Source organism: Colletes latitarsis, chromosome 2, assembly GCF_051014445.1.
Source record: "Colletes latitarsis isolate SP2378_abdomen chromosome 2, iyColLati1, whole genome shotgun sequence".
In the NCBI taxonomy this organism is placed as follows: domain Eukaryota; kingdom Metazoa; phylum Arthropoda; class Insecta; order Hymenoptera; family Colletidae; genus Colletes; species Colletes latitarsis.
The window spans coordinates 26,205,325-26,229,828 of NC_135135.1; the positions used below are offsets into that span (position 1 = coordinate 26,205,325).

The following is a 24,504-nucleotide window of genomic DNA, read 5'->3' on the forward strand; positions in this document are numbered from 1 at the left end:
GTAATGACCCTCCCTATTGCTCGAACATTGTTCCCGGGAGTTGGCAGTGCGTAGTTGGCGATAGACCGAAGGGGACGCGTGTGTTTCGTTCTTTCGAAACGTCGAAAAACCGACTAAAAATCACCGTCGAGGCATCCAGGTAGGCAACGAACGCGTATCTCACGCCTAGGTTAATTCGTTAAAACAATATCCACGGGATTGAGGCTAAAAACCACTCCTCTCGAGACCAGAAATTACCGTCTTTGCTCCAGACCCCGTGGATGCATTCTAAATCAACTCTAACTTAATACTATCGAACTTAATTCATTACGTTTGTGCAAACGAGTGATCTGATAGGTTTACGTTCCTCAGTGTCGTCGTCCCCAATATCTATTTGCCTCTTTCGTTCGATCTAATTACTTCTTCTTTGAAGCCTACGCGCCCGTAACGATAAAACGTTGATAAAGGCAACATTGTTGAAAAACTCGAGCTGCCGACGACATTCTCGCACGTAACGATACATCGATTTTCTCGCGTGCCGGAATAATCAGATCACCGGATTTATTGGGCACCGCGTAAGGCTGGCGTGCCCAAAGACGAACGTTCCGCTGAACCGGGGATATATTTTCCGCGAGGACGATGCTCGGGAGCGCGGAGACCCACTGTACGCCGTCCAATGTCCATCGTTGCTGTGCAAACACATCGGCGACATTGGCAGAGTGTCCTCCTCGATCCTACGCCCCGTCTATTTCCGGCCCGATCGTCGCCGCGAACGGAAATAAACGCCAGCGTCGCGCTCCAGCCGAGAATATTAGGGGATTCGCTGCAACAATCGAGAGGATTCATTTTAAAAAATAATTCTCAAACGTTGAGGAACATTTCGAGACTCTTCATCTTTTAAAGAAGTATTTGCAATCGTATTTGGCAGGGGCACTTCAACCCCTGAATTTGAAAAGGTGAATATGATTTGCAAAAGGGTTGGATTGAACTGCAAAACTTACGTAGGTTAATCTCAAGAAACACGAATTTCCATCTACATGTGTAAAACAGTTGTAAATAGATTGTTTGCGCGCTGCAGTGTTGCTTAAAAAATAGATGCGTATCGATGATAGGGTTATCAGAGGCTAGAACTCTAGAGAGGTATGTAACGTTGGAGTTACGAGAGATTATAGAAGGTTAAACTACACTCTTATCGACTTTAGCGACACGAGACCTTACGCCAACTGTACGCGCGCTACTCCGACAGAATAAGCCGCGATACAAATAGTTAAGGGATTAAGTCCAGTGGTGGCTTACGGAGTTCGAATACTAATCGTAAAAAATATTTCTGAAAAGCTAGAGTCAAAAAGGTCCACTCGGTTCGACGACTCTGCTCGAATCCTACTTTTACGCGATCCAATGCTCGTAGCTTTACTGCAACCTTTGCACTTTTAGCCGATACAAATAGTTAAGGTTAGGATTAAGTCCAGTGTTGGCTTACGGGGTTCGAATACTAATCGTAAAAAATATTTCTGAAAAGCCGGAGTCAAAAAGGTCCACTCGGTTCGACGACTCTGCTCGAATCCTACTTTTACGCGATCCAATGCTCGTAGCTTTACTGCAACCTTTGCACTTTTAGCTATTTAAAATTAGCAGAATGTTTGCAAACTTTGCTTTCATTTATAAGATAACATTACTATTACGCAAGATGCTGCTATAAAATCATTTTCTAACATCACGATATAAACACCGCCATAGCTATCTGAATTTAGTAAATAAACAAAAGGATCACGTTCAATTTTTACTATGGCCACCGTAAAAATCCCCTCGAAATTGTTAGTCGATCGATACAAATATTTCACAGTGTGGAGGCTCGATTTATCTTTGTCCAATATGGCGGCTGCCTTAAAAGAGTTACCAAACCCCGCTGCGGTCCGCGAAAATTCGAGTAAAATTGATGAAAATTGATGAAAACGGTCTCGATAATGCGTTCGCGCCATGTTCATCTCGATGCAACAATGACGTTGTTGTCGAGTGCACTCGATAACGGAATTATCATCGACGAGTGGAAACGTCCAGCCGAACGTCCGAGTAGGCAGATTCTTGCGCGAAGTCGACGGCTATTGTACGAGAAATAATTTCGTCCCGGCGTCGTCGGCATGTAATTCGATTACACGCTCCGCTTTCGGAGCACCGGTACGTGCCCGAAGTACAAAATATCCTATCCTCGCTAGTTCCGCGTGTTCGACGTGCACCGGCGCAACGACGGCAGCGGGGAGGGCTCGTCAGGTGGCTGGGGGGAGGGGAACGGCGTCCCGACGCATCGAACACCTGCTTTGATTTTCGTTCGATCCGCTGCGCGACGAAGCAAGCCGTAAGTGTGAACAGTCGTCGCCTGGCCCGGCATTTCCGCTCGCGTGCCCCAAATCGCGAGCACGCCGACTGGGGGGACCTTCCGACCTCCCATTAACGACCACTAAACAAATAAATATCGCGTTAGTAAATACTTTCTGTTACGTCGAGGTGCACAAATTTTGTAGAAATTGTCCCAACCTTTTGGACTTTTGAGCACTAGACCTTTGAGTTCTAGAGAAATGTTTTTACTTGGTCGCCATTGTCGATAATTTTCCAATTAGGGAGAGTTATCTAGCTTCTCAAAGAGTGAAAGAATATAATTTCAGACCTCATCTTTTTATCGGATTTATACGTAAGCGATAGAACGAAGGTCGTGGAGTGTCTGTTTTAATAGTTTATTTTAATAGCCAAAGGGGGGCGTGTGTCGATGTTGCCCCCGGGCGCCACGGAAGCTAAGCACAGATCTGACTCGGGTCATCCGGTTCTCCAGGCCAAGGGGTTGATGGAACCGCGTTTTCATCCATATTTATTTATTTATTTATGCTTCTTCGCAGTGTCGAGGTCTATATTACGCATTATAGACGTACTTTCGCTATCAGACCTATATGACATACTGATCCTCGTACGAAACTAAAGTCATGTATACGTGATAGTGCAATCTTTTATTCCATGAGCGTATAAACAAATGAAACGTACTGCTGAATATACTCTTAATAACAGTGTAATTCAGGATTTCTCAGAATCTACTTCTTCGTGAGCCTTCTTAATAAAAAGTTCTGGTGGACCCCTCAAAATAAAATCAAATATATTTTAAGTCCCTCTACAATACAGGATGTTCAGCCACCCCTGAGAAAAATTTTAATGAGGGATTCTAGAGGCCAAAATAAGACGAAAATCAAGAATATCAATTTGTTGATGAAGGCCTCGTTAAAAAGTTATTAACGTTTAAAGTTTCGCCTGTATTAAATTTTTTTCTCGAAAATGCGCAAGATTTCGGGGGTATGTCTGTTGACCAAAAATGCTTGTAATTGACTCCTGCAACCGAAAATAATTTTTCCAAAACGATTTGAAATTTTTTTTTCCGTCGAAAAATTTCACACCTTCTCGAATTTTTTTCTCGAAAGTGGGTAGGATTTCGGGGGTATGTGTAATGACCAAAAATGATTGTAATTGACCCCCACGAATGAAAATAATTTTTTCAGAACGATTTGAAATTTTTTAATTTTGTCGAAAAATTTGTCCACTTTCTTGAATTTTTTTCTTGAAATTGCGTAGGATTTCTGGGGTATGTGTAATGACCAAAAATGATTGTAATTGACCCCCGCAACCGAAAATAATTTTTCCAGAACAATTTGAAATTTTTGAATTTAATTGTTAATAACTTCTTAACGAAGCCTCCATCAACAAATTGGTATTCTTGATTTTCGACTTATTTTGGCCTCCAGAATCTCTCATTAAAATTTTTCCCAGGGATGGCCGAACACCCTGTATATCATATGTGAATTTTTTGTCGAAAAAAATACTGTTTTAAAATACTTTTTAAGATATGTTCCCGTATTTGGTATGTGGTTCATACAACTTGGCATTCTACATGTTAAACGGGTAGAACCGATTATTATACATAAGCCACAGAGTCTATGCCAGAGGTGGAGAACCTTTTGACATTTAATGGCCGCGTGTCGCTTTATGGATTCTTCCTAAGGCCATACACTTCATTTACAGTCTCGATAAAATCGTAAGGAGACATTTTTCTCAATCTGATTCTCAATTCTCGCGATTTTCAACTTATGGCGCGTGGATTGAAACAATATAAAAAGATGTTAGGGGAGTTAACGAGTTTGAAAGTATCATAGCTCCTACGACAGAAGTTTTCCATTGCATTGTCAACTTAAGGATGACGACGTGTTTTTCTATATCGTTACGTTGCAGAATTGTTTACTATAGCAATCGTGAACTAAATAATAGTGTACACTTGCCCCTCCCACTCATTATTATCTTCGTTAAACGCTGTCATCAAACACAGTCGCAGTAGAGTTTTCTTTTTTGCGATGCGACGTCGTAGAAATTTGATAGTCTGCGTAGCTCCTGCAATTCTACACTAACGAACTAAACACCCTATTATCGCATTCAATGACGCGTATCGTAGTAAACATACATTTTAGTACGAATTCATAAACTGTTCGATAACATTAGAAAATATGTATCGATGCGAATGTCGTAAGATAAAACGACCGGAACGCTCGTATATCCTGTGGTAGGTAATTAAATTTGTCATTTTACGATCAATAGAAATACGAAAAAATTGCACAAACTCCATTAAAAAAAAAAAAGAAAAAACAGCAACGATCGTAAAATCTTAGAAACGAGTGATTCGAATTACAGTTTTCCTATCGTCGAACGTGCCTCTTAAAATAACGTTACTTCTCGATTAAATATCTCATCGTCTATGAAATGTTGGGAAATCGGTCCTGGGTACTGCGTTTCAGTCCCTCAACATCTTCCAACTTGGTTTAGAAACGAGCTCTAAAACGAGCGCGACCGCCACAGCATCGAACGCTAAACGAGATTAGCCTCGATTGCAACGATATACACGTCCGATCGAATGCACTAGGTGATCGCTTTACGTACCTCGAATACAAATATTTCCGCCACAAAATGTTCATTCATGCCGCGTACCAATCAACGTTTCATCAAGCATACAGAACTACCTGGAACACTTTCCTTTATCTTTACATCCTGGACGATTGTTTCCACAACATCCGGCGCCTAAGTCCCCGGTAACTAGGTCACTCCTGGAACCTTTAACAAACAAAAAGAAAATTTCTGAGATAAGTGGTAGGTAGAAGAAACTGTGAGTAATGGACAGACGTAACAAATTATATTTAATTGGATTTGACTTGGACATTAGTAAAAGTAGAAGCTGTAATGAATAGACGTAACAGTCAGATTATATTTGATTGAGTTTAACTTGAATATTGGTAGAAGTAGAAACTGTAAGTAATGAGCAGATCTACCAGTCAGATTATATTTAATTGAGTTTGACTTGGATATTGGTAGAAGTAGAAACTGTGAGTAATGGACAGACGTAACAACCAAATTATATTTAATTGGATTTGGCTTGGACATTAGTAAAAATAGAAACTGTAATGAACAGACGTAACAGCCGGATTATATTTGATTGAGTTTAACTTGGACATTGGTAGAAGTAGAAACTGTGAGTGATCCACCAGCCAAATTATATTAGAGCTGACTTGGACATTGGTAGAAGTAGAAATTGTGAGTAATGGGAAGAAGTAAATTGCTGTTTCTCCCTACTAGTTTTAGCTTTAGTTTTAGTTTGAATTCTCTGCAAGGGGACGGTTTCCTCGCAAAAGCTCGGACAGTGCTGAGGCCAGTCTCCCCATAAATGGATAGTCATTACCCTCTGGCAATGATTCCTGTTCCAGACCTCCTGCGTAAACTTCTTCGGGGGCAAAGACCATATGAGTGTGCATAGTCCTATTACAGGTTCACCCCCCACAGGGTTCGCTATGCTACCTATCGTTCCACTAACGAGATTTGAGTCGATCGTCGGGCAATATGCTCTGGTTGACTAATACGCGACCATTTGACCACCCACTTCCACCGAGACCTTCGTTGATTGTTGATTAACTTCTAAGCAACCCTCTATTGTCTACGTCTCGAGTCTGGATTGGTCAGTAATCTTTTCCATCCCTTCTGGTTCCCTTCTGCGAAGCTACCTCTACCTAAAACTTTTGAATAGTCATTAAATTTTCATTTCTTCATAGAAGTTTACAGAGATTGTTAAGGATAAATATAATTTTCACCTTAAATTGGGCTTAAATAATGCCCAATTGATATGGAAGGGAAGTATGTTCGTACAACCGTTTGTATACTTATGAAACATGGATTATTATATCACTATTCTAAGAGAGATCGTGTTTTGAGAAGCACAAGTTTTTTAACAGCTTGTATATCGGTAGACTGACATCAGTCGAAGGCGTATCCCGTGCAACTTCTCGTGTAAATCACAATTACCGATTCCAAGGCACGGTAGGGGGTTCAATGGTAACTAATACGTCTCTAAGTCAACTAATGGATTTATTACGCAGAACACGTTGCGTTGTTTATCTCAAGGCGATCCGGAATAATCCAACGTTCGCAACGTGTCGATCGATATTTTATTATCCCATGCCGAGTCGTTCGAGTACTTTGACAAAATTTGGGCAACTGGAATTTTGGATCTTCAGAAACACAAAAATGAACCTAACAACCTACGATAATTATTGCACTATACGACTTGAAATTAAATCCTTGACAATTTTCTCTCGTGTCAAAATCGTAAAACCTCCACTTTGGGGGTTGCGTTGCGTTTGAAAAAAGGGGTCAAGTCTGTCTCTTATTATACTCACAAGCTCTACTATCGCTCGAATAAAAAATGCTCAGCTAAACAATTGTTCGTGTCGTTTAAATTGTTAGAGTAATTCGTATATTTTGAATAAAATTCGACTGATTTAGAACTGTAAGGGCTGATCGTTCGAACGTGAAGCATAGAAAGAATTATAGGGTCGATAATGGATTTAACTTTTCAAAGTCAGGTGTTTTATACTCGACTTTACCGCGAAGGGAACTCACATTCAATTACCGGCGATTTAATGCAGGAGAAGGTGTACTTTATTCCGATTGGTTTGCCGCTTACGGATCTGGCACCGCCTCTGACACTCGATTGAGAATCATTTATGTTCGCGTACCGTGTACCGTGATCTCTTAACGGGTGGGTGGTTACGTCACGAAGTATATCAATGATCGACCGACACGACTCGCGGATTTTTTCAATTAGAAACAATTAAAATGAGGACAACAATGTATAGGTCACCGGTAGCGAATTATTCAACGAACAATTCACCATCGGAATCCATTATTTATTTTCTCGCGATATAAATTAGGAGATTGAGACATTAACGTCAATAGGAGGCATTAAAACCTTTGAAACTCTCGTCAAAAATTCCAAAATGTTTTAAAACCTCGAATAACAGTAATTAAAATGAATTTTCTTCGCTTCTTTTGGATAAATGAATCGCTCGAGTTTCTTCGATAACGCCATTACTGTTTAACAGAGAAGTTTTATATTATTTTTAGTTTCATGTAGAATAACAACGAGCTTGCGTACTACCAAAGAGGTCTAGAACCAATTAACCCTCTACTACATGAGTAATGTTTTAACTTCATCCTCAACTACTATACAAAATTTTCGAATGAAGTAATTTACGCCGCGCTTGTTCGGCCATTCTTATGCAGATTGATTTTTAGTAACGTATCCAGCTCAACTTACTCCGTGTCCTAAATAACGGTACATTCGATACGCGTATCCTTCTGCGCCTTTCAAAGCGATTCAGTCTCGCGGCGAGCAAAGAGGTCTCGCGAACGGTTCACGGCTGAGGAATCATCGACGATGAATAATTATTATTATCGGGAAACGTGACGGGTTCGCCAAAGCACGAAGTCGCGAGAGCTTATGGCAACGTCGATGCCAATAATAAACTCTAAAATAAATCTTCGCCGCCCCGTTTCTTCTCGACGCTATTGTAAGTAGTTAATCATTGGAGTTTCCATGCATTTACGGCGTATGCTACGGAAAACCCCCATGAAAAATGGACGTAGACAAATACAGTAGACATTTGTTATGTCGAGTACCAAGGGATCTATACAATTTTCATGTAAATGTAACTAGCGAGTCGTCGAATCTACTCTTTCTATAATTTCAATAACTTCATGAAAGAGATAGAGTTAGAAGGCAAGGGACATTGAATTTGTCGCGAGGCCATGGCGCGTATATGGCACTAGGCGTCCGATTGGCGAAGTGACATTGGAAATGCCACATTCTAGCAATTGGGAGTCGCCAATGTCGTTCCACCAATCGGAGGACTTTCTGTCTTATGATTCAATGCCCCACGTGTGTGTATTATTAAACGCAATTACTCTTGCGATCCCTTGTAAACCCTTACACTTAATACTAAACGCAATTTATACAGGGTGTTCGGCCACCCCTGGGAAAAATTTTAATGAGGGATTCTAGAGGCCAAAATAAGATGAAAATCAAAAATACCAATTTCTTGATGGAGGCTTTGTTAAAAAGTTATTAACGTTTAATGTTCCACCCGTTCTGAATTTTTTTCTTGAAAATGCGCAAGATTTCGGGGGTATGTCTGTTCACCAAAAATGATTGTAATTGACCCCCGCAACCGAAAATAATTTTTCCAGAACGATTTAAAATTTTTAATTTAATTGTTAATATCTTTTTAACGAAGCCTCAGTCAAGAAATTGATATTCTTGATTTTCGTCTTATTTTGGCCTCTAGAATCTCTTATTGAAATTTTTCCCAGGAGTGGCCAAACACCCTTGTATAAGACGCCCTTTGTTAAAAAAATATTCATCTTTGGAGAAGAATTATAGCAGATGGAAGCATTTTCTAATCGAAAACAGGATTTAAATCGTAGGAGAGACTCGATTATTGCAGAAAAACGGAAATGAAAATTGCTGCAACATTCGAGGTTCATGCAACAATGAAGGGAACCAATCCAATAAGAAGAAACCCCACTCGCACAGTATATTTCCACTACTGGCAGTTACTTCCCTCCTCCAACTTTGCTCGTTACTAACAATGAGTGACCATCCCCTTCCACTTGTCAACCCGTTGCAATGGTCGAGGCTCTCCTGCAATCATAGAGATCGTTTACAATAATGCACTGCAATAATTTTTTTGTAAACCGTAAAATTGATACTTGATTCAAAGAAACCAATGCAGTAATGGCTTATAGCATAGTCTATTTAATATAATCGTTTCGACCATTAATCTTTTAGGACCAAAATCGAGGGGTCGAAACGTTCACGTTAAATAAACTTGTTCAGACACTGTGTGGAACGTTGTCTGTTTGGAATGGAAGACACAACATACTCTCAGCTTTTCATATTCCATAAATCAATAAAATCTATCTATCGATGATAAAGCATCGTACGTCGGTCGAGATTGTTCCCGTTATTATCGTGTTTCATCTCGAAACCGGTCGCACGGTTTGTAACAAATTAGTCGACGAGAGGCGCGATCGACGCGAAAATTACCAGACACGATAGAACGTCACGCGATGAAAAATCACGATAGAAAACCTCATGGGCGAGGGGGGCGGAAATCGAGCGAAAGGTCAGTGTCGTGGAATTATGTGGACTAGAACTCGTTCCTGGCGCGGGAAAAACAATTGCAGAGGGACAAATTTCGTTCAAACTTCGTTTCGTTCCTTGGGGGGAAAAGATATTCTTCGATTAGTTGTAACAAATAATTGTTTTTCAATCTTTATGCTCGTCACGATCATTATCCGTGCGATCAGTTATCGTGAAAACAGACTTTGAGCCTATTTAATGGCCATTGCTGGTATTAATATTGTACGTTTGCAATCGGTGATATAATAATTCGAAGGATTTGTGGCTAATTGTTGAATTTCTCGAATATTCCTGAGCACTGTTTGGGGATTCGTTGATTTGCTACACCAGTTCAGGCAAAATAAAGATGGAGACAATTTATCTAGCATAGAGAAGCGATAATAGTATCGCTTATTAAATATTCTTTGTGCAGTTCTCATAGAGATCGCGCAATTAGTACTGCCCTCTGCGAATCAATTCTAACCAGGGATGGGAAAAAGTTTCTACCAATTACGGATGACGAATAAACACACAATAAAATGATTTATCCGCGACCTTCGTTCGATCGAGTCGTACATTATAAATTGAATTTTAAAAGAGGTCAAGAATACAGAAACATTTTATCGTAATGCATGCGTGCAATTTCGGTCGTTTCGCGTAATACCAAAGAAAATAAGTTTAAATCAATTGCAATGGGGCGACCAAGAACTTCAAATTGAGTAAGAGGACTGTTTCTTATTCGTTACGCAATACAGTTTGCCCATCTTCGATACCAATAAATCGCGCCGTCCATAGCGGAAGTCGTATCGCGTTCCAACGCCCGCTACCGAATCCGGTTCGAACGGATTCTAGGAACGAACAAACGATTGTTATATTTCATTCTCGTGCCCGTCAGCGACCGCCTCTCGTTTATCGTTCCTCGTGATCAAAGGCTGCTTAGAAACGCGGTGATTGTATTCGCATTGTACGAGACCGTTTCAAAGGACTCGGCGATACGCGAACGATCGCCGGACGATAGAGACGCCAGGATGTCCCTGTAATACGCGCGGCTGGAGGAAATACGTACGAAAAAATGGGTCAAGATCGCGATTTTTATTCCGAGAAACGTCACGTGACGAAGCTGCTCGTATTTTTATCCGGGTTTCGAGTATCCTTCCGGGAAAGGATACGCGTGTATAGCGCGATAACGCGATGCCCAGGAGCCAGTGATCGACATCATTGACTGCCACCTAAGGTATGGCCACGGTTCTCGTCGTCGACCTTCGCGGTTTTAGATCAACGACAGTTCCGCGACCAGCCACGTTGGCTCGTTTCGTACGATTCGTACGAGGTTGCATAATTCGCGGGTAAACAACCCGCGTGCACCTTGAGTTCAAGAATACGTGCGTCTCGCGCCTTGTCGGCCAGCTCCTTTGTCTCGCTCGAGCACCGATAACGAATCGTTCGACGTCGAAACCGACTCGTTTCTCTTTCGCGATTTAACGTTTGCTATCAGATACTTCGACGACAGACCAACGCCTTGACCAATTTGACCAAACGTTTCCTCTGAGGTCGCTCTTTCGATGCCGTCTGATTCCCAGATAACGAGTTTCTTGTGTGGATGCCACGACGATTGATGTACTTACAGGCCTGTGTACTCGGTTCGAAGGTGGAGAATGTCCTCTTGAAGATACTGAAATCTGTAATTTTAAAGGATATCGAATTTTAGTATTCGTTGCTCGGTTACCATTTTTATCGAAAAACTTTTCTAATGAAATTAATAGCTTTCCAGTCTCGATCGTCGCGCTGATCGATACACGTCCCCCTCGTTTCGCATTTAAACGACGCGCGTGTCGATTTTACGTAAACCTTTTCGTCGAAGCGTACCTTGTACCGCGCGATTTCCCGAAACATCCGCCGCGCAGCGAGCCTTAATCGGTTTTCGGTGTAGCCGGAAACGTCGGTCAACACGCCGGTGAATCGTTTTTCGATGGAGTCTGTGTACACTGAACTCGAACGACGAATTAAGAGATTACCAGGAAGCATTCTCGAGTCCATTCGAAGAATTCCTGCGAATAGCAATGATACATTGAAACTTCCGGGTGCAAACTCTTTTCGAGACTGGAATTATGGAGCATTTCCCATTAAAATTACAAATATCTCGATAACGGTAAATTTTCGCGGTTCTAACGCGTTCGCTGTCCGGTCTCTCAGCGGCGTATCCGATAGCACAGCGATATAACTCACATACGGGTCACGAACAGCGAGCGGGTAGAAAAAATTGAGAATTGAAATGAGAAGACCCTATAAATATTGCCAATGACTGAATAATTGATTAATGTAATTAACGTAACGGATCGCAACAGGGTGTTAATTCTTCGTCGTTTAAGGTTCGAGGAAAACGTTGGACGACTAAAAGGCGTGTTTGATACGCACGTTAAACGGTCTCGCGATCCGTCTGATGCTCGTATTTAATTATAACGCTTACGAATTGAAAAACCGCGACGGTTCAGATGCGGCTCCATTACCTTCGAGGAACAGCGGATTCGAGGATACGGTCGTTTAATTGATACCGTTCGTTCTTGCACAGTGTCATCCTCGCGTGCGTCAGGGTCTTACAATATAAACGCAAAGTAATCGACGTGGATAGTAATTTCACCCGCGGGTTTTTTCTTTTTTCTCGTATTTCTATTAAACGTCGATCGCGTGCGGCGAACGAAGCCGAACGTGTACCTCGACGCACATTATTTCTACCGTGTCGTTTGCATTTGCATCGAGCGATATCGCACGATAACGCCGTTACAAGGCACGTTACAAATCTGTCCGGAACATTAGATTTTCCCTCGGCACTGTTCTGTCGGGAATGAATTACGACGGGGCCCTAGGACGCGACCATCGGCGAGTACGCGGTGAGAATAAGTCGCACGTTCAGAAGATCGAGAACGAGTACCACAGAACGAGAAACCGTCGTTTTTCATTAATACTAGATTTACGGAAGCCGTCAATTTGACGGATATCAGATTTCATATTAAAGATTGCAGAACGCATAAATATTATTTTTTTAACAACTTATGTTGAATTTGATTGCTTCGTTAAAAAGTTATTAACGTTTAAAGTTCCGTTCGTACTGAATTTTTTTCTCGAAATTGCGTAGGATTTCCGGGGTATGTCTATTCACCAAAAATGATTGTAATTGACCCCTTCAACTAAAAATAATTTTTCCAAAACGATTTGAAATTTTTTAATTTAATTGTTAATAACTTTTTAAGGAAGCCTCCATCAACAAATTGGTATTCTTGATTTTCGTCTTATGTTGGCCTCTAGAATTCCTCATTAAAATTTTTCCCAGTAGTGACCGAACACCCTGTATATTCTAATTAAAAGTAAAATCGTATTTTAAGGTAATCGTCAACATGAAAGGTATCGATAAATATATGAACGATCAATGCCTGTAAATCTAGTGTTAAACGCCGCCGCTAAAATTATTATTTAAAAGTGCAACTGCCCGATCGAATAAAATGTTTCTTGCCCTCTTTATCTACGAAATCGTCCTGATTGTTTCGTTTATACTTTCTTGCAAAACGCTGAGACGTTGAAGTTAAGTTGATGCAATAGAACCTCGATAATTGCACGAGTGGTTCGTCCGTTGTAAGCTGTCGACAAGTCGCCTTGATTATTCAAAGAATTTTCAGCCTCGATTTCCTTGCAATAATCGAGGTTCTACTGTATATAAAAACAACGTAATATATAGCAACATAGCAACCATACGAGTTTACTTTATATGCATAATCGTCGTGCAGACCTCGCGAACAATGGAGTCGAAACGTTTAAATGAAGATTGTATTTTCGTAACGCGCGATTATCTGCCTACCCTTTTGGTTTTGCATACCGCGGAGACTATAATTTCTGCTTCAGATCGATAAATTACAAAACACTGCCCACTCTATTTATCCCCCTAGCTACCCAGTTGACCTCTTATTCCATTTCACTGACATTCATCCTACTCGATACGTTTGTCAATTCCATTTCATCGTATTTTTCAAGTTTCAAGCATCGATTTTCTATACATACGTACGCTGTTACGATTCTTTTCCATTTAACGGTACGAAACTCTAAAACTATTATCCTTAATCGATATCACGCGATATTATGCTTAATTAAATGCTCGAAGAACAGTAATAGTATACCTAGGATACATTATTTAACGAAACAGATCAAATTAAAACGGAGCTAATTCTATACTTTATCTCTATAATTAACATCTTCTTTAATGATGACTGTTAAACAATTACACTCATTAAGCACCATTAACGGAACAGTTTTTTCACTTTCACGATACATACACGTCGTACGTTATTTTGTTATTCGCCAATGCAGACGATTCCAAGGTGGAGAATTTTTGGACTTCGCAAAGGGCAGAAAAATGGCTCGACTGACCATAATGTTACAAAGTTCCATAGTTCCATAGTTCCAGCTATTGTTACAAATTACTTAAACTTAATCAAAGTTAATTTTTCTCTTTCATATTTTCGAGACGCTCGAATAAATGAGCCGTTCATTTTGAAAGTAGCGTAAATCCATTTAAATCCCCCTCTCATACACAAACTGGAGAAGACTGGATAATAATTAATAAATCAATATCAATTTTAATGTAAAAATTATTTAACAAAGAATAAAAGTTGAATATTTTTTTGATTTTATAACATTAAAGTGTATGCATTTATTTTTATTTCAAGGGAAATTTAGTTTTCCTGTGGATTTATGCTTTTTTAAGAATTGAAAACGCCATTACATTGATTTTTAATGTAAGTCCAATCATAGCCAACGAAAACATATTATTTCTTAAATAATGTTAATTATGCTAATTGGGATGATAAATTTGATACCTATGATCAAACGGCTCAAATTATATATATATATATATCAAATAAATTATATATAACGTGAGTTTCAGTCCCGATAATTGACAAACAAAAATTAACAGAAAAGGCGAATAAACGTGAACATGAACGTGAGCGTGCTCGCGCGCGCGCGCGGGCGTTATGTAAAGTATCTTTTCCGGTTCTAAAAGATGCAAATCGATTATTCTTAAAAATGACCGTTTTTCCTGGGAATAAAAATGAGCGATCGCCTCGAGCAGAGATATCAGATAAAAATGAAAAAACCGGAGGCGCGATCGCGCAGGTTCTGGATCGCGATGTTCTCGATCGACGGTATCCTAAACTATATTCGCCTGTCCCTGTAAGAATGGCTTTTGCCCGTACTGAGCGTATATAAGACAGACGACGTCCTATCACAAAGCGCAGTGTTAGATTACCACACGTCGTCGTCAACAACGAGCATCGTGTTATTAGCAAAGTCTCCCGGTGTTTCTACATTCAGTGACCTATCGAACGTTTCATCGGGATCAACTCGATCGCGAGCGAACGTCTTCGGGATTCCATTCGATCGACTCGCGAATTTCGCACCGGACCTCGTCGCGTGAAGGTTTATTCGCACCGTACAGAAAACCCGTATCGAATTTATTCGCCATGGAAACGATATTTACGTCCGATCTGGGAAGCTCCGATCGTATCGAGGGCACCAAGATACAAACGAACTTCGCCAAAGATATGCAGAAAAAGAAAAAGTACACGGTAAGCTCGTACAACTTTTTAAAACGGACATTTTTAACACTAGATTTACGGAAGCCGTCAATTTCACGGATGTCAGATCTCATATTTAAAATTGCAGAACGCGTAAATATTATTTTTTAACAACTTATGTTGAATTTGTTTGATGCAATGGCATGATTACATATTCTAATTAAAAGAAAAATTTTAACCAGTTAGCTGTGTTTGATGAGTATACTCGTCATGGAAAAGTGGCAGGACTTTGTATCATGACGAGTTTTATGAAATAAACCTATCTTTTTGATGCAATATTTTAACAGCGACACTTACGCTATGCTTGACTTGTTAAGATAATCGTCAACATGAAAGGTTTCAATAAGTATACGTGCGATCAATGCTCATAAATCTAGTGTTAAATACGATTCTTCCGAAATTTCTCGTCGACGTCCGCAAAATTAATTTCATTTAACAGCGAGCGGTGGAGATTTATTCGTTTGACGAGCAACGACAAAAATGGCTTCCAGGATCCGATGTACGTTGCTCGTGAAATCAACAAAATTATGGAGAATCGTTCGCTAGTTTCGTACACTGTCGTTCAAAATGGATGAATATGTTTTTTAAGATAATTAAAATGGAACGTTTAAGAGTGACTACTACTACTTTCGATGTTACGGTGTTTACAAAAATTTGTTCGATTCTATACGCAGTCGTGGAGAAGACAATCGTACGCTGTCCTTAATTTCCTCGTTGCATCCAACATATTACGCGTGGAAAACAATTTACGATTATTACAGAGACGATTGTACGGACGATAAAGCAAAAGAACGAGTTCGTTGCTAGCGATGAAACGTTACAGCGCGAGACAAGGTGAGACGTCGTTACGGGAAGTTAATAATTACGAAAGGACATTCAGCAAAATTTTATCGCTCGTTAAATGGCATCTTCGTCGTGATACAACCAAATGCATCTACCGTAACTATCTTCGTCGATGAAAATATTTGATCGAACGAGTACTCGTCTAAACAATGAATTAACAAGAAGAATATAATTTGTACAGACTTGGTGGTGACGCGAGAATTTTTGTTCAGCTTGGAACATGCATTCTAACTCGAGAATAATTTTACTATTTAAAAAGAAGAAGATTAGATTCTCTCGTCGCGCGTAAATCAATTTCAGACTTAGAACTATGTTGCGCGGTAACTAATTCGGGATGAAATGCCAGAACGAGAACGCATCTTGAGTAGCGGCACCAGGCCACGTTAATTGCAGCGCGTGAAAGCGCTAATTCAATTCCCGTTCGTCGGAGAAACAACGAATTGTTGTTATTGTCAATGTTGCATCGGGTTACATTTCCATACGCACGTGGCGTTGCGCGATATACTGTTACCGAGAATTTGTACGATCAGATACGGCCGGGTTGCCTGAACCGCGACGGCATGCTGCATTGGTGAAATCGTTAGATCGCATTGGCGAACGTTCCTTCGAGTATCCCTATGAATAATACTCGTGGGAGTCGAACGGTCCCAAAAAGAAACCAACGGTACGCGTTGGTTGTTACATGCAAACGCGACAAAACGAAATACACGGATCTAACGAGCTATCGTCTAACCGAGGCATTAGCCATGATTTATTCATTGGTACGGAAAGCGAAATGCGTTAAGTGGTTTATCGAAGAAGGGAAGAACGCGTACGGTCTTACAAATGAGACCTCGACGCAAAAGTCCCGAAATCTGAAGTTAACCATTTTTCTTAATTTTTTTTCACTCATGGGAAAAACTTTAATGAAGGATTCTAGAGGCCAAAATAAGACGAAAATCAAGAATAGCAATTTGTTCATGGAGGCTTCGTTAAAAAGTTATTAACATTTAACGTTCTGCACGTATTGAATTTTTTTCTCGAAAATGCGCAAGATTTCGGGGGTATGTCTATTCACCAAAAATGATTGTAATTGAACCCCACAACCGAAAATAATTTTTCCAGAACGATTTAGAATTTTTGAAATTAATTGTTAATAACTTTTCAACGAAGCCTCCATAAACAAATTGGTATTCTTAATTTTCGTCTTATTTTGGCCTCTATCTTAAAATTTTTCCCACAGATGGCCGAACAGCCTGTATAATTGCATGTACAAAAATAAACCACTTTGTACCCTAAAATGAATTATCTACAATCCTCTAAATTAAAATAGTAGATTCTACACTGTCTCTAAATTGAAATAGTAGATTAATCATTTTACACACAACTCAAAGAGTTCCTTTAAGACCTTCCAAAGTCTAATAAACGAACAGAACATTATATTGGCCTATGGAGGCAGTGAATAAAAATTAACCAAAATGATAATTGAATATTGCTTAATCGTACGTGTTGAAGTAGTCACCGTGACCGAACCAAGTGAGTCATCTAACTCGACCCACTTTAAATTACTTATTAACTGTTTAATTTATGAAAAATTATGTGTAACAAAAGTCGTACAACATTACATGCGATAATGATACGACATTTCCTGTCTTATCGCTGGTAGTTTGCGACAAACTTAGCATTTTAAGCTGCTCCAAAAGAAAGTAATAAAACAACAAACGACCACAAATATCACATCTAGCTTTACAGTATTGCCTAAAAAATTTCACCGGTTACGGTGACTTGTCACGTTCACTTCTACGGTGAAACTAATATTATTTTGCGTAGCAATAAATTCGGTCGTGCTGGACATGTTTATAAATACTTGGTGTTTGGATTCGGGGATCAGTCAAGTATTGTGCGGATTCTTGTTATGTTGAAAAACATTTCGTTAATAATGATTGCTTAGCCCGTGCACCTTGAGAGATTTTTACACGTTCCACTTAAGAAACTCAAAGTAATCTTCGTACAAAGCAAAATAACACAAAATTCAACTATTGTACTGCGCGTTGATACTTTTGTCCAAGTCCTAGTTCAATTAGCACTTGTACTTTTACATATAACAAACAATTTACGTGTAACCTAAGGTGATCGAGTTAGGCGATTCAGTCAGTACAAATGAAATTTAGTAGCTTTCTTTCTTAGTAACCCTTTACCCCCTTCAAAGCTAGTTTATGAAACTATCTAAGCACAGAGTATCATAGCTTGCATCTAAGTGGACTTTACTTACAAATTAGAGATACAGAGTGTTACAGTTTATATCCAAGTGGACTTGACTGAGAAGAAAACCACTAAAATTCAATTTATATGCTTTAAGCTACTAATTGAACTTCTTAACACTAGGTTTACGGACACTCGATGCGCATATTTTCATTATAATTTGCTACGTTGACAGTTGCATTGAAATGCAGTTTTTTCTTTCAATTAGAGTATACATCCATATCGTAACATCAATTTAATTCAACATAAATTGCTAACAAATAATACTTATGAGTCCTATAACGTCAAGTTTATAATCTGAATGCGTAAAATTGACGAGTACCGTAAATTTAGTGTTAAAGCTACTGTATTTTATTCCTCCATGTTGTTCCAGCTGGCGGATTTGCCGGACACCGAAAGCATTGGCATGGACTACCACATCCAAACGGTGACCAAGGATGACAAGCTCAGGATACTCAAGTTCCTCAGGAGGTTCTTCTTCAGGGACGAGCCGCTCAATCACTCCATCCAGCTGATACCGGAAGGCGAGGACAGCACCTGCCTCGAGCTGGAGGAGTATTGCAGCATGTCGGCGGTGGAGAACAATCTCAGCTTCATGGCGGTCTCGAACAGCGGCGCTATAGTGGGTGTTGTGTTAAATGGTAAGAATCTGACCTGAACGCGTGCGTTCCGGAATAACTGTGTCAAAGATCGACCGTTGTTTTCGACGCTCGTTACGTTATTTGCGAGAAGACTCGGTCTACGGTTCTGTTTACGTAGTTCCTGATATATCTGGGTTAATCGCGCGGTCTCCTACTCGGGAACGTGGTATTTTCAGCGGGGAAACGATGACACACCGACCTGAAACGTTCAGCATTTACACCGATGACGAGCTCGCTCTCGAAAGGAGGGTGTTAAGAAATGCCCATTTTTGGCATCGCCTGCAAATGAAAAATTCATGCAGGATCTTTTAGAGTGTCTCACGAGGAACAAAAAATGTCCTTATCACTTTTCCGAGAAACGACGGGAAAGTTGTCAAAAATACGTTCAAAGTATGCATGTGATGATAATGGAACTTACGTATCGTTTTGGAAAAATTATTTTTAGTTGAAGGGGTCAATTACAATCATTTTTGGTGAATAGACATATCCCTGAAATCTTGCGCATTTTCGAGAAAAAAATTCCTTACCGAAAATCTAATTAGGCGCCTAAATTTTTCGACAAAAAAAAAAAATTCAAATCGTTCTGGAAAAATTATATTCGGTTGCGGGGCTCAATTACAATCATTTTTGGTAAACACACATACCACCGAAATCCTTTCCACTTTCGAGAAAAAAATTCGAGTATGTGTGAAATTTTTTGGGGAAAAAAAAATTTTTCAAATCGTTCCAAAAAAATTATTTTCGTTTGCAGGGGTCAAATACAATCATTTTTGGTGAATAGACATACCCCCAAAATCTTGCGCATTTTCGAGAAAAAAATTCCTTACCGAAAATCTAATTAGGCGCCCAAATTTTTCGACGAAAAAAAAAAAAATTCAAATCGTTCTGGAAAAATTATATTCGGTTGCGGGGCTCAATTACAATAATTTTTGGTGAGTAGACATATCCCCGAAATCCTGCGCATTTTCGAGAAAAAAATTCAGAACGAGCGGAACTTTAAACGTTAATAACTTTTTAACGAAGCCTCCATCAACAAATTGATATTCTTGATTTTCGTCTTATTTTGGCCTCTAGAATCTCCTATTAAAATTTTTCCCAGAGGTGGCTGAACACCCTGTATACGTAAGTTCCATTATCATCAGATTCATACTTTGAACGTATTTTTGACAACTTTCCCATCGTTTCTCGGAAAAGCGATAAGGACATTTTTTGTTCCTTGGGAGACACTCTAAAAGACCCATGCATGAATTCTTCATTTCCAGGCGATACCAAAAATGGGCATTTCATTTATTTCCTTTGAATACCGTATTTAATTCCCTCGCACGGATGCAGCGTGTGTGCAGCAGACTGCAAAATATTTGCCCGTGCGCCGATGCACGTACTTGGAGGCCGCCGTCGTTTGATTCGAAATAGATCAACGCGAACGATAACGAGAATCGCGATGGGAAGGCCTTGTAAATCGGTTAACAGTTTTTTCTTTTTTTTTTTTCCTTGCGTCGAAACACGCGCAAACAGCTGCCGTCACTGTTCGCCGCAAAAATCGTATGGAAAAATAGTTACGAAACGGGGAGGGGAGGGACACACCTACTACGAAACGGTACTGTTCAAACGTTACATAAATTATTGTACGAGTAACCGAGCTAGAGTGAGGCTTATTAATCGCTACCGGTTGTCGCAATCGCGGTAATTACATTAATCTATCGACAGATCCAGTTAGTCGCGTGTTATTGAGATTATAAAAGTCAACTCGATATCCATAAGAAGATATAACAACAAATATCGACGCTATCGTGTGGTCTTCTACTTTTCGTCCCTTCGATTCATTATAATCGTCGAACGGAAAAAAGGAGAAATTTATGATTCGTTCGAGACTTGAACATGTTCGAAGGTGTTTGAACATTAAAAAATTCGGTTCAAGAAATGCCAAAACTTCGAGAGACAAATAAAGTTGCAATAAATATTATAAAATATGGAATTTTTACGGGAATGTTACTTTGCATAACCTTGTATCTTAGTTTGGGCGTTCCTCTAATGCAACGCAAAGAATACTAATTCCGCAACTCGTTTCGCGCGACAAATTACAGACTCCCGTCGTCGAATGATGAACGACTTCGTGTCTGCCGCAAAACGGTCGCAAATTGTCATTTCGAATGCAAAGTGGACGTTAAAGAGTTACCTTCGACGTAAGCACCCGAGGCTGATTTCCTTACAATAAGACGTTTCATCAGGCTAAAGTAACTGAACGAGTAATTACCATTAATAGCACCTTGGTTGTCCGTATTAATTATTCGAACGATTTTCTTCAATCTGCGACTTATTTGATTGGCAAAGGGAAACGTTATGATTCACGACGCGGTGGAGAAATTTCGAAAAAATAAAAACTGAGGTTATGTCGCGAATACGACGCAGGCCGAGCACGAACGAATTTTGAACCAATATCCGTTTGGGGTTAAAGATGGCGTTGCAGTCTGAAGTCGTCATTGATGTGCAACCTGTGCATATCGAGAAACTTCGTGTTTCATGGTAATTAGAGACCTTTAGAATAGAATATACTTACGTATGCCGTTCACTATGAGTATGCAAATACGTACTATATGCTGGTTGAATTTATGACTTGTAACAATGTTTCTTATTAGACATCTGTAGCGCGCCAGTCGCGAATGTTGAAATTATTTATGAATATTATTGCAGATACACTGCCACGAGTTGTGAAAATTTTATTCAATGTTCAAAGCGTCGCGTCTGAACCCTTCGAACTCTCAAACGGTTAAAAAACTGTTACGTCCTCGTAACCGGCAAACAGTTTCGGTACGAAGTGCTATTACTTCGTTTCATCCCGGATCTGCTGGCTAGATTTATCGCTTATCTAGCAGATCCTGCGTTGGACGCGACGCTATTAATCGTTCGAACAATCTGTTAAACTAATTATGTATTAATAAACTATCCTGTAATTGGATGCTATTCAACGAACCATTAATAGCGTCACGTCTTAGGATCTGATATACAAGACTTAAAACAGATCCGGTAACGCAGTAATATTATTTTCCCAATTCAAAGATCTGTTCAGGTTCGTTCGCAATTTAATGGTCTAGCAACAACCGAGTGTAATTTATAACTCGTAGCTTGTAATTATTTTTATTCACGATCGTTGTACTTGACGCATTATTTAACGATGTGAATAATTAGAAACGTTTACGACAAAGGACGACCACGTATTATTGGAATTAAATGTATGAATAGATTGATATGAATAGCAAATTACCTTATTATTATGGTTTCTTTTGTTTCTAATTAAACGATAAATTGCACTTGATCGTTACGCAGGGAAGATGGATCCGCCGAGCGACGAGGAACCGGAATACGTGACCGCTTGCGAGAATCCAAAGTTCAAGAAGATTCTCAGGTTACTGCGTTACGTTGACAAGAACGTGAACAGCGACGGGCAGTACCGGGGATTGAGTATCCTGGAAATTAGGATAATCTCCGTAGACTTGAGCTGGAGGGGCAAAGGGATCGGTAAAGCTCTCATAGAAAAAACGATGTAAGTGAGATTGTTATGTTGCTGCAATTTAAATGTCAGTAGTTTATTATTCTACGACATAGAATAATAATACGACGATATTATTTATCAGTAGTTTGCATTCTACGACGCAGCAACGCGAACTAAACGACATTTAATTGAGAATCGTTATGCAGCGCGAAACATTACAGGAATATTTCTGACGCATCGTCTGTGTCCACGGTCGTGTGCAATTACAGCAATGTTTCTGTAACATTTCCGACAAAATTGTTGAGACATTGCAATAACGTTGCAAGAAGGTTACCGAAATATTCCGGAACTGTATTTCCGATTATAGAAGGGTGTTCGGCCACCCCTGGGAAAAATTTTAATGGGAGATACTGGAGGCCAAAATAAGCCGAAAATCAAGAATATAAATTTCTTGACTGAGGCTTCGTTAAAAAGTTATTAACAATTAAATTCAACAATTTCAAATCGTTCTGAAAAAATTATTTTCGGTTGCGGGGGTCAATTACGATCATTTTTGGTGAATAGATACACCCTCGAATTCCTACGCACTTTCGAGAAAAAAATTCGAGTAGGTGGACAAATTTTTCGACAAAATTAAAAAATTTCAAATCATTTTAGAAAAATTATATTTGGATGCGAGGGTCAATTGCAATAATTTTTGGTCATTACACATACTCCCAAAATCCTACGTATTGTCGAGAAAAAAATTCCTTACCGAAAATCTAATTTGGCGCCTAAATTTTTCGACGAAAAAAAATAATTTCAAATCGTTCTGAAAAAATTATTTTCGGTTGAGAGACTCGATTACAATCATTTTTGGTGAATAGACATACCCCCGAAATCCTGGGCATTTTCGAGAAAAAAATTCAGAACTGGCAGAACTTTAAACGTTAATATTTTCCTCCATCGACAAATTGATATTCTTGACTTTTGTCTTATTTTGTGCCTCGACGATCTCCTATAAAAATTTTTCCCAAGGATGGTCGAACACCCTGTATTCTTTCTACCTTTATATTAACAATTTGCACCTCAGTATACGTAGCCTACTTCATCCGTATAATGACGTCACAGCAAATGCGAAACCAAGATCATTTTTTTTGCACGATTTGGTCTCTAATTTCTTTATTAATATTTTTATTCGATAGTAACCTAACCTAAATAATCTGGTTCACTGTAATTATTTATTTATGCGAGTGTATACGTAAAAACGTTTATATACAATAAATAAATTCATTTAAGATTCCAAAATCCTTAGGAGGGGGACTCTTCATGCTCAATTTTACAGAAAGTACTGAAACTGTATTTGCAACATTGTTCTGTATCATAACACACTTATCACTTTTCGATCTGTTGTTGCTAAATGTAATTAAAGATAGTATTGGATTTTTTGTTCGAAAATAGCGTTTTCTGTAAATTGATGGTGGGTCTAGAAGAGCTTAGTGGGAGAGGGCTAACCAAAAATCACGGAAAGATTTTGAGATTTCGAGGATTTCATAATTCAGAGATATTCGATAATCACACCCCTAGAAATGATAAATAAATATTTACATACGGTTAATTTACATGTTCATTTTGCAGTGAAGTTGGACGGGAAAAAGGATTTGACTTCACACGTGCCGACTGTTCGTCCTTCTTCTCCGGGAAACTTTGCGCGGGATTAGGCTTCGAACCGATATATGAACTACCTTACGCGGATTATGTCGACGAAGATGGCAAGCCTGTATTTTCACCGGCACTTCCGCACACGTCGATCGTTACGTACGTTAAGAAATTGTGAACGGCAGCATAATCTATTTTCGAAATCGAGTACCTGTTTAGCAATCGAAGATAACTTTGAAAAACGCACTCCAACGTTTTATACAATTGCTCTTTAACTGTCTGCATTCGTTTAATCTGTTTTGGCGGCAATTCAAAAGTGTCGATCATTTTTCTCTATTTTCTTTTTTTTTTTTAAAGATTTAATTTATTTATTACTTTTATACGAATTAACGTATTATCACGATAATTATTTTATTGCTACGTGCATAAATGTATACATTTAACGAAACGAACTTTTAAACCGGATTGAAAATAGTTACAATTTTTTTCACTGTTGAACATTTTTAAAATACGGATTTG

At 39.3% G+C, this 24,504-nt stretch overlaps 2 protein-coding genes across 6 annotated transcripts; one reads left to right on the forward strand and one right to left on the reverse strand.

The window, feature by feature from the left end:
• On the forward strand, nucleotides 1–24,481 carry LOC143351564 (arylalkylamine N-acetyltransferase 1). 3 transcript variants are annotated; one of them, XM_076783231.1, is made up of 4 exons: nucleotides 1–139; nucleotides 18,590–18,857; nucleotides 22,182–22,398; nucleotides 23,965–24,467. In XM_076783231.1, the coding sequence occupies exons 2-4, from the start codon at nucleotides 18,623–18,625 to the stop codon at nucleotides 24,161–24,163; spliced, it is 651 nt and encodes a 216-aa protein (XP_076639346.1). In that variant the 5' UTR covers nucleotides 1–139; nucleotides 18,590–18,622; the 3' UTR covers nucleotides 24,164–24,467. The 3 variants fall into 3 exon arrangements, with proteins under 3 accessions (XP_076639346.1, XP_076639347.1, XP_076639345.1); XM_076783232.1 differs by lacking the exon at nucleotides 1–139 and adding an exon at nucleotides 2,065–2,332 and having other exon boundaries at nucleotides 23,965–24,469; XM_076783230.1 differs by lacking the exon at nucleotides 1–139 and adding an exon at nucleotides 14,663–15,123 and having other exon boundaries at nucleotides 23,965–24,481.
• On the reverse strand, nucleotides 493–21,305 carry LOC143351568 (uncharacterized). 3 transcript variants are annotated; one of them, XR_013081768.1, is made up of 5 exons: nucleotides 21,034–21,305; nucleotides 11,375–11,556; nucleotides 11,134–11,187; nucleotides 4,942–5,112; nucleotides 493–802 (listed from the first exon to the last, which is right to left on the reverse strand). XR_013081768.1 is itself a non-coding variant. In XM_076783240.1 (4 exons), the coding sequence occupies exons 1-4, from the start codon at nucleotides 21,080–21,082 to the stop codon at nucleotides 5,095–5,097; spliced, it is 303 nt and encodes a 100-aa protein (XP_076639355.1). In that variant the 5' UTR covers nucleotides 21,083–21,305; the 3' UTR covers nucleotides 3,893–5,094. The 3 variants fall into 3 exon arrangements, 2 of the variants coding, with proteins under 2 accessions (XP_076639355.1, XP_076639354.1); XM_076783240.1 differs by lacking the exon at nucleotides 493–802 and having other exon boundaries at nucleotides 3,893–5,112; XM_076783239.1 differs by lacking the exons at nucleotides 493–802; nucleotides 4,942–5,112 and having other exon boundaries at nucleotides 10,254–11,187.
• Nucleotides 24,482–24,504: the final 23 nt, after the last annotated feature.